Here is a 14,973-nt window from a genome sequence, read left to right as displayed (position 1 = left end):
CAAAGGTGTTTGCTAGATCTAATTTTCTGTTCTCTCTCTGAGAACCACATGTCCTCCTACAACATGCACCAGAATTATACTTTTTATTTATTTCCAATTTTCAAAGTTGAGGCTGAATAAAAATTGATAGTTCTTCTGAAATTGAGGGCCTAAGAGGCCAGAATCTTGTGATTCTGGGCTTTTCTTTCTCTTATGTGAGATTAAATGCCTTCAATGGCTGATAAATATGAAGGGACTGGATATAAGACAGTGAAGAAAGGAGTCAATGATAAATTTGAGAGCTTGTGACCTACCTAAATCCACTCACATTTAAAATAAAAGTAGACATTGTGATGACCAAACAGAAAATATCTGTTGGTACAATTCCACATAAGGTCTGTGATAGTCTTAGATTGAGTTTACTAAGGCCTACACTTAATCTTGGAGCCATAGCTGGATATAGGCGACCTTACCAATGTCTGAGACAAACTGTCCTCAAAGTCTGCACCTGATGTAGGAACAGCATCTCAAGCATTAATTAAATCTACAACTGTGAGTCTGAGCCTGCTCTCTGCATTTCTTGGGAGAGCAGGTTATAGATAGACGTAATGAAGCTAGAGAGTCATTGTTCCTAGGGGAGTAGGTGTCTGTTAATTCTCAGGAGGATGTGCCTATGCTAGGGAAGAGTACGAGGGTATATATAAGGATATGGATTCCCAACATGGTGCTGGAGCAGAGAAGTTATAGAACCTGGAAGAATTTGAAAACTTTTCACCCTTGCTCTGGGGTAAGGAACCCAGGAGCCTAGTAGGTGTCCTAGAGACTCAAATTGAATTTCCCTCAGTTTATTTTATGTTTCCCAATGAAAACTCTGCAATTTATAGAGTTCAACCTTATGGCTTTGAAATGGTTGTAGGTAAAATGCTTCATGGCTTCTTCAGCCTAAGAGATCAAGCTGCATTTGGGACAGCATTGAAAGCTGAAAAGATTAGAGAACATATGTGGGATGGGGTACATCTTTATATTGGCATGATGGACACAGTTGAAAAGACAATGATGCCAGTAGTAACTAATTTGTTTAGTTACTTGATTTAGGCTGGCAGCTTTTCAAAAAATAACTCAGACATGGAATCTTAGAAATGACCATTTTAAGGTCACCTTTTGAACAAGAATGGATAGTGTATTATCACCTTTCTCCCTGTGAATCCCATTCCCCTGACAAGAGCCGAGTGTCACATGCACTATTGGGGTTTTTCTGGTTTAGAGCTGCTAAAAGGAGGGTTGCCCAAGGTGTGAGTGATGCTGACACCAAGAACATGAGCAGGATCAAGTCCAAATACCAGAGGTAAGAACCTGAATTGGTCAGCAATCTAAAAGGTAGACACTGAATAGCCAAGAGAAATGGTAAGCCAAAAGAAATCCAAGAACAGGGAAAGAAGGACAAGAACCGTGGCCATTCTGAACGGGGCCACTAGCGATTGAATGGAACCAATGTGAGTGTTTCAAACACCTACAAATGACGACTGTCTTATGTTATTCACTACAAGGAAACCCACCACATTTGAAAGGCTGAGGTGAAATGGACACTCAGTACTGAAATATGTTCTCATCACTTCTGCATATGACACATCCTACACACCACAAACCTTACAGTCCCTATCTTGAGTCAAGTGGAGGCAAAGGTCCTTTAAAATTTTAGTAGCAGAGAAAAAGACTAGTAAGTGTCCTCCCCTTCTTCAGTGCTATTTCCACCCCTCACCTTGTAATTTCTTCCATCTGGATACAATTCATTCTTTCTCTACCCTTGCCAGGAAATGCTCATAAACCCTCCATGAAAGGACAAATACTTGTGGCCTGGCCATTCCCTTCTCACCGCTTCTTGTGGTCTTCTAGCTGGAAGCTCACCACTTAGGGGATGATAGCTGGTGTCCGAGGAGTCCTTCCTCTGCTCCCTGAGGTGCTGTGCTCACTCAAACTGCCTCAGGCTACAGTAATGTGCTGGCATATAGTGTTTCAACCTGGAGATCTCTTGGTGATTTATGGTTCTGGAAGTGGTGTTGTATAAGACAATTAGGAGGGGGTAGAATTAAAAGAATATAAGAAAGTACTGAGCATCACCCTCCATTTCCAAAGTTCTGATGGGAAAATTTAAAACATTTTGTATATTTGCTTCATGTGTTATTGGCTTCTTAAAAATGAAAATAAAACATTACTCTTAAATTTGAAGTTCCCTTTGACACATACTCCATTTCCACCATGCTCATTGTACTGTGATTTTTTGTGTGTGTACACACATGTGCACACACATGTGTGCTTGTATGCATAATTTTCTAGTACAGGGGTCAACAAACTTTTTCTGTAAATGGCCAGGAAGTAAATATTTTAGACTTTTCAGGCCATGTATTTGTCTCTGTCCTATATGTTTTTTTCTTCTTTTTTTCTTTTGATACAACACTTTAAAATATTTTTTAAATTCTCACAGGTTGAATTTGGCTCTGCAAATTAGTTTCCCAAACTCTGTGGTAGGTCAATTTTATATTTTCACACACATGTATCATGAACAATAATATGTTAGGCCTCCTTTAACTCCTGCTACTGTAGCATCTGTGATTTGTATGAATATATGAGCATTGACCACATCCAAGATGTTATAGATTTTCCAGATTGCAATATGTTCCAACTTAGTTTACTTGATGCATAAATCTTAAAAGGTGGTGTTTTTTTAAAAAGGTTATCAAACACCTTGTTGCTTCCAAGCTATAAGGAAGAAAGGTAGACTTGAAGGTCTCAAATGAATATCATGAAGAACCTATTTAAATCGACTCTGTATTTTTCTTTATATAGAAAAAGTTACATTATTGCTTGATACCTAAGGATGAGCTATACTTAATTTAACTGACAACTGAACTTAATTGTGTTCAGTACACACAACTAAGAGAATTTGTTGTTGATGTTATTTATCTACCAGGAGCATATAAATGAGAGACCTATTTGTAATGTTTTCTCTTAATACCTCAGAAGTTGAAATCTCCACCTTCCTGTTGGTTGGGATCCCAGGGTTTGAGAGTGTACACATTTGGATCTTCATCCCCATCTGCTTTATGTACCTCCTGGCCACCCTGGGCAACTGCACCACCCTGTTTGTCATCAGGACAGAGTCTTCCCTGCATGAGCCTATGTACTATTTCCTCTCCATGCTGGCCTTATCTGACCTGGGCTTGTCTTTGTCTTCTCTTCCCTCTATGCTGAGGATCTTCTTGTTCAATGCCATGGAGATTTCTGCTGATGCATGTATTGCCCAGGAATTTTTCATCCATGGATTCACAGGCATGGAATCCTCAATGCTCTTGATCATGTCCTTTGATTGCTTTCCAGCCATTTTCAACCCTCTAAGGTATAATTCCATTCTTACCAGCTCCAGAATTTTGCATCGTGGGCTGATATTTGATATTAAAAGCATTCTACTAGTTCTTCCTCTTCCTTTCACTTTAAATAGACTCAGATACTGTAATAAACACCTGCTCTCACACTTCTACTGTCTCCACCAGGATGTCATGAAACTGGCCTGCTCTGACAATAGGGTTAACTTTTACTATGGTCTGTTTGTCTCACTCTGCATGATGTCAGACAGTGTTTTCATTGCTGTTTCCTATGTGTTCAACCTGAAGACTGTATTGGGTATTGCATCCCATGGGGAGCAAGTTAAAGCTCTTAATACCTGCGTGTCCCACATCTGTGCTGTGCTCATCTTCTTTGTGCCCATCATCACCTTGGCTACCATACATCACTTTGCCAAGCATAAATCCCCTTTGGCTATGATTCTGATAGCTGATGCATTCTTGTTGGTACCACCTTTGATGAATCCCATTGTGTATTGTGTAAAAAGTTGGCAGATTAGAGTAAAAGTCCTGGAAAAACTGAGTCTAAAGTCTAAATGATGGGGCAGAGGTAGAAGTTCCATTTTCTCTACAATAAATTGTCTTAGGAGCAGGGCAATATTTCTTTCAAAGAGGAGATATTTCCTTTTACTTCATAGCCCTTAAATGATATTAATTAATTCATTAATCAATCAATCAATCCCTAAAGGGGACCTAATATACCACAGCAAATCTGCTTTTAGGGAAGAGGAGGCCTGCATTTCATAGCGTATGTAGGAATGCTTTTGTTATTGCTTGGGGGATTGATGGCATCTATCCTCAGGTATGAATTATGAGCAAGAATCCAGAGGAGCTTCTAAGGAGGAAGTATGATCAGTGGCCCTAAACTGTGGTGGGTGGAACTCTGCAAGGTTTTGGAGCAATTTAGCATCTTCATATTTGCTTCCCTTATTTAATTCTTTTTTTGTGATTTACATTAAGCCCTTTATAATGTGTCTAAGTTGGCTTAAGTATGTTTTTTTCCTTGCCACTTAAAGTGTGGTCGAATGTTCAGTGGCAGCGTCTCACCTGGAAAGTAACTAGCTGCAAGCCTATTAAGTCAGAATCTGCATTTTAGCAAGATCTTAGATGATTTGTATGAACATTAATGTTTGAGTTGAAAAAAAAACCTTTTTGGGGCAATGTGAAAAGGGAACCTAGAGAGTATGTCTTCTGCTGAAGCCAAATTGGGGAAATTGTAGGAGGAAATTATAGGTGGTAATTGGCATTTGGCAACATTTGTAGTAAAAGCAAGGGGCTGAGTCCTCGGAGCACAGTGGACGGAGACCCAGAGACATCTCCAACATCATACATATGTCTTTCTTATGGACTACATTGTGAATTTCTACAACGAAAGAGTTGTGAGTTATTCAACTTTAGGAGTCTCCTCACAATAAAATTCCTTGTTCATAGTATGCACTTGGTAGATGTATATCAATTTGAACTGAAAGAATAGTTCAAAGTTTTGCTGGGGTGGGAATTCAGGGGTGAATCAGGGCAGTCGTAACCTAGACTCAACTCACCTCTGCACTTTCTGCACCTCTTACCAGGGAGTTAACATTGTCAAGAGATATAAGGGTCCTTTGTGAGAGACAGAATTTAGGGCAGCCCATAATGCCTTTAGGTGAAATAATAGCTGTCAAGCCACAACACAGAATCTGCACCACTGTGGCCAAACAGACCTTGAAACAAGTTTCTTATCCAAGCCTCACTGTATCCACCTATCATCTCCTGGCCCTGTAAATGGAGCCAGATTAGAGCCCTTTAAAGACATCCTATTAAGAAAGTGTCAACAAAGAAGCTTTAGGAGCTACAAGGACGATGCCATCTTGATTTAGGGGATCAGAGTCCAGGGCTACTATTAATCAATGAGAAATAACATAACTCCAGACAGGGGATTTAGAAGCCAACCCATAGAAGAAAGGGTAAAAAGACCCTATCAGGGATAACATGTCCTCTAAACCATTTAGTGTGATAACTTAGTCCTGCAAGGGAGGTGGCAAGATGACTAAAAAAGCTCAAGACTGAGGTCAAGACTCAGTCCTCTGGTTTCAGCTCTGCCATTTCCTAGCTATGTGACCTTGAGAAAATTACTTTCTATGTGTTGTGTATTATATTTCATATGTACTTTGAAATTAAAGGGGATAATTCCTTCTTTCTTCATTGTCTGAATTAATATGTTAATCTTTTTAAGAGCCATACAATCCAAATATGGTCTTCAGACGGATTTGTTTAGACAAGATAGTGTTTAGATGAGTTCATATAAAAAATAGAGATTTATGAGTTATCTTAAAAGTAGGAAGATATGGCAATACTAGGCCTACATTCCCACATGGAAAAACTCAGTAGGAACACACTGAGAAGTGTTGGCCCTTATACAGGCCCCACTACTCACAGTCTGAGTATGTGTTTGCTCCATTTACTGCTATCATGACCTTGTTCTTCTAGGTATTTGAACTTAAGATCCCTGTTACAAATTCTTTTTTTTACGTTTATTTATTTTTGAGAGAGAGGGAAAGAGAGAGAGAGAACACACATAAGAGAGTGTGAGAAGGGGAGGGGCAGAGAGAAAGGGACACAGAGAACTCAAAGCATGATCAACACTGTCAGCGCAGGACTTGAACCCATGAACCCTGAGATCATGACCTGAGCTAAAATCAAGAGACAGATGCTCAACTGACTGAGCCACCCAGGCACACCCCCATTAATGAATTATTAATTGCTTTCTCATCCTCATCCCCACCTCTCTCTCTCTCTCTCTCTCTCTCTCTCTCTCTCTCTCTCTCTCTCTCTTTCTCTCTCACACAGGTTACAGGTCTGGAGTCTTTGTTTAAGCTTTGTTTAGCAGTGGGACCAACCCAGAAATCTGGATTTTGCAAAGCTTTTCCTGGTTTTCAGTTTCAATCAGCTCCCCTGTATCACTGTTACATTTTATTTACAATTGTAAACATTCCTGCTATTACCTCTTATGCCCCTGTGTGCTGTTAGAGGAGAAAGATTTTCCTTCAAATCTGTCAGGTGATTTGCAGAGACAACAGTGCCCCCTGACTGGCCAAGAGTGGTAATACCAAGCACTTGGCACTTGAAAACTGACAGAATTGAGTGGATGTGGCCCTGACCAGGAGAGAGCAGTGGAGCCCCTGCCGTGAAAGAGTTCTGTGTTCCCTGAACTACTAAACACAGAGGTTTAGTTCATCTTCCCTGACTTACACAGGCCCATGCAAAAGTGCTTTCAGCAAATCCCAAGTTGCAGTTTTCCTTCTCTAAAATGAGGTTGTATCAGCCGAAAGAATCTTCCACCTGTAATGTTCTTTATTCACATTGAATATACATACAAGGTGTAACTACAGTTATTTTTGACTTCATTAATTCCAAATAACTATGATTTATTGAATATCTCTTATGTTCAGACACTATGATAAAGGGACGTGATTTCATGCAATCCTTATTATACCTATTTTGCAAACATAAGAACAGCTGTTGCCAAATGACACAGGAAGTAGTGAAGTGAGAATTCAAAACTAGGCTTGTGGGACTTCAAACTGTTTACATCATTCTGCTGTCAGTAAATAAATGAGACTCTGGGGGTGGGTGCAGCAGGGAGGAGGAAATGGTAAACTTTGGGAAAAGCAGGGTTTCTCAGAGACCCCATTACTGTTGCCTCAAGACCAAGCTGTTTCTCTGTTCAACAATTAAAAAAAAAAGTATTTTATAGCAGGGGCTTTTTATTAAGCAAATCTGAAAATAAATGCTGCCTTTGCAACTAATTTTATATACTTTAAACATTCTGAAATCCTCAGTCGCAGTATTCTCATTTGTGAAATGGAAATACTAATTTTCTAATTTAGTAAGAGGATATATAATATACCTTGCAGGGAAACTTGGTATCAGATGAGGATATAACTGTTCTGCCTTGCTGGAATGTATCCTGATAGATTAGTATGGGTTCTTGTTTTGGTACTAAGTGGATCCAATTTGCTACTTTCATTTAGAATGCATTTTTCTATAATCACAATAGAAAAAAGATGTTTCTATATCAGAAAATTGAACAACACATTAAAGCAGAAAATTATAGTTATATTAGTGGATGCTGAAAAAGCACTTAATAGGGTTTATTGAGTAAGCTTATTAAAAATTAGTAAAATTGGAATACACATAAATTATTTGAATATTTACAAATTACCCAAAGATCTTGCAGCCAACCATTGTTCTAATAAGTGAACCACTAATGCCACTTCTGTTAAAATCAATAACAAGATTTGAGTGTTCACTTTCACTGTTATTCTTTCATAACAGGCTGGAGATTCCAATGAGTTAAATAAAGTAAAATGAAATAAGTTGTATGAATAGTAGGAAAAACCTACCAGTCACCTATTTTTACTTATAAATGATAAATATAAATAAAATCCAAAAATAAAAAGCTATATAATTCATATGATAATTTGGTAAAATATATATTAATGCAAGATAAAAAATGATTTTCCCCAATCTAGCTTTATGGATGTGGAAATAGAATAGAGAATTATTTTATTTATAAGAGCAACAAAATCATATAATTAAAAACTATAGAAATAAATTTAATTAAGCAAATAATTTTATTGAAAAATTTAAAAAGGTATTAATAAGTGAAATATCTATCATATATTTTTGGGTGTGAAAGGTTATCATCATAAATGTTAGCTTACACTTAATCTATAAAAATAATGTAATTCTTGTTAGGATTCCAAAGCTCTTGTTTGTTTCATGAGAGGGGGATCACTTTATACCACATATTAACAAGTCAGACTATGAGCCTACACTAATAGATCAGTGATATGTGATTATATCCATGACACATATATCAAAATCCATAAAAAGATCCATAAAGCAATGTACAAACACACACACACACACACACACACACACACACACACACACACACACACACGTAGAGTGCCATGGAAGGTTTCTGTGTTCTCATTTCTCTGCTGTGTAACTGTTTAACTCCTCCAGTTTCCTCAGGCATTAGGGTACAGATGTGGTGGGGAAATTAACAAAAACAAAACAACAACAGACACACACTTGGGTGGTTGTGACATGACCTAGATCCTGGACGTTCTATGCCACGATCTGTAGTGTAACAGTGGGTAGACCACTGTCACTCTCTGGAGCTTGTAAGTTTACCTTAATAGACACATTCACACTTGCAAGGACAGGCAGATACATCCATGTATATGTGCTTATGTGTGCCTGAGTGACCATTTCATGCATTTTGAACTGAGTTCTTCATCATGGAAAAACTACTTTTGTATCAGGTAGTTTTAAGCCACCAACTGTGGAGGGGCATCCTCTTCACTGAGCACAACCCACCTTCCTGGGCTGTAGTCTCTTGACTATTCTCTCTCTAATCTCCTTCATCTTGACACTGTAGAGAATAGGATTTATCAATGGAGGAAGCAGGAAGTGGACATAGGAGAGAAGAGTATGGGCAGGCTGAGGTATTGGCACTCTAAGATGGTCAATGAGGGCAAGAAGGATCATGGGCATGTAGAAGAGGAGCACAGCAGAGAGGTGGGCAGCACAGGTTTGGCCAGCCTTCCAGCGATCCTCACTGGATCCCAAACCTTGCAAGACTCTGCCAATTAAGCCATAGGAGAAAAAAATAAGCAGAGGGTCTAATCCCATAACTGACAGAACCACAAAGAGGCTATAGATTGCACCCCAACCTCCAGGGCAGGCCAAATGGGCTATATCTGGGTGCAAGCAGTAAGAATGGGTCAGGACCTGTGGGAGGCAGTAGGGCATGTGGGCCAGGAGGAATGGCAGGGGCAGATGGAGACCCAGGCATCGGAAAGCAATAGCCAGGCAAATCTTGCTAATGACATCATTGGTGAGGAGCGTTGGGTAGTGGAGAGGGCGGCAGATGGCTAGTGCTCGATCTAAGGCCATGGCGAGCAACACAGAGGACTCCATGACAGAAAAGATGTGGACAAAGAACATCTGTAGGAGGCAAGCCGAGGCAGGGACAGCATGAACGCCAGCAAAGGCAAGACCCAGCAGGGTGGGCATCAGGGCTGTGGCCAAGCCAACATCAGACACGCTAAGCAAGAAGAGGAAGAAGTACACTGGACGGTGCAGGGTGGAATCCAAGGCAATGATCCAGAGAATAGTACCGTTGCCCAGGGCAGAGAGAAGGTACATTGTGATGAGTGGTATTGTCCACCAGGAGGGTGCAGCTGACAGACCTGGCATGCCCACCAACAAGAAGGTGGGGGCCATTGAAGTGTTATTGGGGGCTGCCTGATTGGGGAATGTTGACATAGTTCAGGATCCCACTTTGAAGTCTGGAACCTGAAAACTGATTAGAAAGATTTACTTAATCTTTTGACACATTTGCATAATGCTATCTAAAGCAGCCTGCCTCCTTCCCCAGCCCCCAGCACACACTGGCTTTCACATTCCCTCCCAGAACACACAGACATTCTAATATCTATGCCAAAGTCATCCCATGTCTTGGCAATTTTTCTAAAGCTGTCCTCAAATCTGTGTCTCTCCCTAAATTGTTTTTCCACTTTCCTTTAACCCTGCTTTTCTTACAGCTTTTTCCTAACTCATAGCCCTCCCTTAATGGCAAACATCTGTGAGAGGGTCTATACTGTTATAAACACTTTTTCTGCTCCCCTCAACCCCGGGCATTCTGACTTCAGTTCCCTTTAAGTGCTCTCAATAAAGTCACCCTTTACATCTTTACTATTAAATCAAGGGGCACTCATATTTCCTAAACTGATGTATTTCTCAATGAGCTTTGACTGCTACAAATCCAGTTTCTCCTTTTCTTTCTAAGTTTACCTTTTGAAGCTAATTACTTAGTTCACCTTGCTGTGTCCCATTCAGGGTATATATTGACATTAAAAAATTTTTTTTAACGTTTATTTATTATTGAGAGACAGAAAGAGATAGAGCATGAGCATGGGAGGGGCAGAGAGTGGGGGACACACAGAATTTGAAGCAGACTCCAGGCTCTGAGCTGTCAGCACAGAGCCCAACGTGGGGCTCAAACTCACCAACTGTGAGATCATGACCTGAGCCGAAGTTGGATGCTTAACCAACTGAGCCACCCAAGCACCCCTATATTGACATTTTTGACAGATCTTAATTTGGCCCTCTTCTTTTTCTTCAGTGGTAGTATCTAGTCTTATGACTTTTAACTCTGTGGACTAATGAATTACAATTATATCTCCTAGCTCATTCTATATTCATCTTATCCTGGAAATCTCTACTCTTATGTCCCATTTATTTTAAATTCAAATAATCCCAAAAAGATCTTCACAAATGCATCTTAAAAGTTCTTCCAGCTTCCTCAGTTAGGGGACAGTGGTGGGAAAATCACAATGACAAAAGGGAAAAAAAAAGAAGGAAGAAAGAAAGAAAAAAAGGGAACATATATTGGTTCCCTACATCAGTTTGTGGCAAGACCACTCACCAATTTCCCACAATAAAAGCCTTACAATTAGCGTACTTCACATATAATATCCAAATATTATTCATAATTTCAACAAGAAATACTGAGCACACACTGTAGTCCTATCTCTTTCCCTCAGTCAAATGCCCAGAAAAGTTAGAACTGAAATTCCAGACAAAAGTACCATGAAATTGTGATCTGGGGAAAAGAAAAAATAAAGACATGTTGAGTTATGTTCTTAGGGGAATAATAAGGATATAAATTAACTCCAAACACTTATTTAAAAATTCTAAATGTATATATCTTAAAATATGAAATTAAACATTTTAAAATTAAATGTAAAACTTTCAAAGTATAAGGGAAAATAAATGAAACAAAGATCTTAATGTAACAGAAAACATTTAAAGAGGAACGAATAGGAGCAGATATTTATTTGTAGTGTGATTGAGTGAGGAAGTTGAAAAATCCTCTCTCACAAAAAGCAAGTATAAAACTGGCAAAATGGTCATTAACACCATTTTAATACCATTCATTCCTGAATGAAGCCCATTCATTAAAGCTACAGAACTTTGGGAAATAACTCCTATGGTAAAGACATTCTGGCCTAGGGCTGCCCTCATTATCCCCACTGTCTCCAGTTCTGTCAGAGGCAGGAAGGAGACAGGGAAAGCTGAGGGCGTTGTTCCAGTTGCCTGAGCTAGCTTCCTTGATTTGGAGCTTGTCGGTTAGTGTGGTCATCTTGGTGGCCAGCAAGTAGGGATGGCCCAAGGCTCTACTAAGTTGGTATTCCTATATCAGAAAAGAAGTTCTCAAATCAATAACATGAGATTCTACCTTAAGTATTTGTAAAACAAAGAACAATCAAAACTCAAAGTAAGTACAGGTAAAGTAATTCAAGTAAAGAGCAGCAAAATGGAAAATTGAAAACAACAGAGAAAATCAATAAAACCAAAATTTGTTCTTTGAAAAGATGGACAAAATTGAAACTCTTAATAAGCATGGATAAAGAAATTGTGGTTTATATACACAATGGAGTACTACGTGGCAATGAGAAAGAATGAAATATGGCCCTTTGTAGCAACATGGATGGAACTGGAGAGTGTTATGCTAAGTGAAATAAGCCATACAGAGAATGACAGATACCATATGTGTTCACTCTTATGTAGATCCTGAGAAACTTAACAGAAACCCATGGGGGAGGGGAAGGAAAAAAAAAAAAGGAGGTTAGAGTGGGAGAGAGCCAAAGCATAAGAGACTCTTAAAAACTGAGAACAAACTGAGGGTTGATGGGGGGTGGGAGGGAGGGGAGGGTGAGTGATGGGTATTGAGGAGGCCACCTTTTGGGATGAGCACTGGGTGTTGTATGGAAACCAATTTGACAATAAACTTCATATATTGGAAAAAAAAACTCTTAATAAGCCTTACAAAAAAATAAAAGACATAAATTATCAAGATCAGGAATATAATAAGGAACATGATTACTGACCTTACAGAAACCCAAATGATAATAAGGGTATATTATAAACAACTATATGCCAGCAAATAGGTTAAATAAAAAAAAATCCAAGGAAAACATAAATTGCCAAACTGACTCAAGGAAAAATAGGAAATCTGAACAGACCTATAACAACATAAAGAAATTCAAATACTAATTTAAAATTTTTCTACAAAGAAATCCCAGGTTCAGATGGCTTCCTTGGTAAATCACAGGAAAATTCAGCATAAGAACAAATACTAAATGTTTCTCAAACTTTTTTTTAACAGGGGAGAGTTTTATAAAATCCAACTCATTGTAGTCTCCATGGTGAGATTAGTGATTTTATAAAGAAATGAAGGACCAGAGTTCTCTTTGCCTGATGAGGATAGAATAAGAAATTGTCCTTCTGAGGGACAGGAAAGAGTTCTGACCAGGAAAAAATGAGCTGGAACCTAAAATTTGGACACCTTAAATTTCAGGTTGTGAGGAACCAATATATGTTGTTAAAAGTGGAAAAATGAAAAAAAAAAAAAACCAACTCATGCTAGGAGTATGGTGTGACCTTAATTCCAAAGCCAGACAAAGATACCACAGGAAAAACAAAAACAAAAACAAACCAAACTATAGACAAATATCTCTGAAGACATATACAAATTATTAACATAATAGCAAATCAAACTCAACAACATATAAAAAGAATTATATACTTTGATTAAGTGAGATTTATCCCATAAGGGCAAGGTTGGTTTTACATTTTAAAATCAGTTACTATAATATGCCATATTAATAAAATAAAGACCAAAACTTCATAGTCATCTCAATAGACACAGAAAAGGAATTCATCAAAAACCTCATTCATGGTAAAAACTTCACAGAATAGAAATAGAAAGGAACTTCCTCAATCTGATAAAGGGCATCTGTGAATAAACCTATAGCTAATATCGTACTTGACTAAGATTTAGAATGAGGCAAGTTATCTGGTTTGGTCACTTCTGTTCAACATTGCACTGAAGATTCTAGGTAATACATTAAAGAAAACAAATTAAAGTGTCCAGTTTGGTAAGGAAGTTATAAAATGATCTTTATTTACAGATGACATGAATCTATACATAGAAAATTCTAAGGAATCCATCGAAAAAAAACTAAAACTAATCAATGAATTTTACAAGGCCATTGCATGCAAATTCAAGATACAAATATCAATTATATGTTGATAAATAGCAATGAACAATCTGAGAATAAAATTGAGAAAATAATTTTATTCACAATGCATCAAAAATTTTACTAGGATTAAATTTAACAAAAACATACTATCATACACTGAAAACTTTGAAACAATGCTGAAAGAAATTAAAGAAGCTCCAATATAGTTAAAATATTTATAAATATGGAAAGTTTAGGTATCTCTCAATTACCCCCAAATTACCTGTACCTTCAACAGTATTCCTGATAAAGGGCCAGAGGCCTTTTTGTATAAACTGATAAGCTTATCCTAAAATTTTTTTGGAAATGCTATGGGACTAGAAGAGCCAAAATGATTTTGAAAGAGAAAAAACAAAGTTGGGAAAGTTACACTACCCAACTTCAAAACTTACTAGTCAAGACAGGGAATGAAAACAGATGTACAGACCTATGGAATAGACTAAAGAGCCTGGAAATGAACTCAAGCATATATGGTCAACTGATCTTCAACAAGGATGCCAGGAATGTGCAATGAAGAAAGGAAAGTCTCCTTAACAAATGGTATTGGGAAAACTGATATCCATATGCAAAAAAATTAAATTGTATGCATATCTTGTACCATACATAAAAATCAATTAAAAATGGATTAAAGATATTTATTTATTTATTTATTCATTCATTCATTCATTCATTCATTTATTTAATATAATTTATTGTTAAGTTGGCTAACATACAGTGTGTAAAGTGTGCTCTTGGTTTTGGGGGTAGATTCCTGTGATTCATAGTTTACATACAGCACCCAGTGCTCATCCCAACAAGTGCCCTCCTCAATGCCCATCACCCAGACCTGGAAACATAAGAAAACATAAGGGCAAAGCTTTATGACATTGGAATTGACAGTAAGTTCTTATTATATGACCATAAAAGCACAAATAACAAAAACAAAATTAGACAAATAGGCTACATCAACCTTAAAACTTCTGCACAGGAAAGAAATAGCCAACAAAGTGAGGAGCCAACCTACAGAATAGGAGAAAATATTTACAAATTGTATTTGACAAGTGTTTAATATTCCAAAATATATGAGAAACTCCTACAAGTCAATAACAAAAAACAACTTAATTTTAAACAGGCAAAAGAACTAAATAGACATTTTTCTAAAGAATACATACAAATGGCTGATAGGTATATGGTAAAATGCTCAAAATCGCTAATCATCAGGGAAATGCAAATCAAAACCATAATTAGATATCACCTCACACCTGTTAGTTAGGATGGATATTAGCCAAAAAAATAAAAAATAAAAAAGATAATAACAGTTGGTGACGATGCAGCCACTATGGAAAACAGTATGGTGCTTCCTAAGAAAATTAAAAAGAGAATTATCAGGGGCACCTGGGTGGCTCAGCAGGTTAAGTGTCTGACTTTGGCTCAGGTCATGATCTCACAGTTCGTGAGTTTGAGCCTCGCGTTGGGCT

General features: G+C 37.9%; 2 protein-coding genes across 2 annotated transcripts; one reads left to right on the top strand and one right to left on the bottom strand.

Moving 5' to 3' along the window:
- Positions 1–2,957: 2,957 nt before the first annotated feature.
- LOC109267078 (olfactory receptor 51A7-like) lies at positions 2,958–3,917 on the top strand. The gene has a single exon (XM_019449581.2). The coding sequence runs from the start codon at positions 2,958–2,960 to the stop codon at positions 3,915–3,917; it is 960 nt and encodes a 319-aa protein (XP_019305126.2).
- Positions 3,918–8,726: 4,809 nt separating this feature from the next.
- On the bottom strand, positions 8,727–9,695 carry LOC109267076 (olfactory receptor 51S1). Its single transcript, XM_019449580.1, has one exon. It carries the CDS (start codon positions 9,693–9,695, stop codon positions 8,727–8,729), a length of 969 nt encoding a protein of 322 aa, XP_019305125.1.
- Between the last annotated feature and the right edge of the window lie 5,278 nt (positions 9,696–14,973).

The sequence above is a fragment of the Panthera pardus genome, unplaced genomic scaffold (genome assembly GCF_024362965.1).
Source record: "Panthera pardus isolate Hobbes unplaced genomic scaffold, ASM2436296v1 HiC_scaffold_12, whole genome shotgun sequence".
In the NCBI taxonomy this organism is placed as follows: domain Eukaryota; kingdom Metazoa; phylum Chordata; class Mammalia; order Carnivora; family Felidae; genus Panthera; species Panthera pardus.
Note: the sequence above shows the minus strand (reverse complement) of the source record. Positions and strands in the feature narration are given on the sequence as shown.

Excerpts from the sequence above, each read along its gene's own strand:
- LOC109267078 (XM_019449581.2), top strand. The coding sequence starts at position 2,958 with ATGAGAGACCTATTTGTAATGTTTTCTCTTAATACCTCAGAAGTTGAA.
- LOC109267076 (XM_019449580.1), bottom strand. The coding sequence starts at position 9,695 with ATGTCAACATTCCCCAATCAGGCAGCCCCCAATAACACTTCAATGGCC.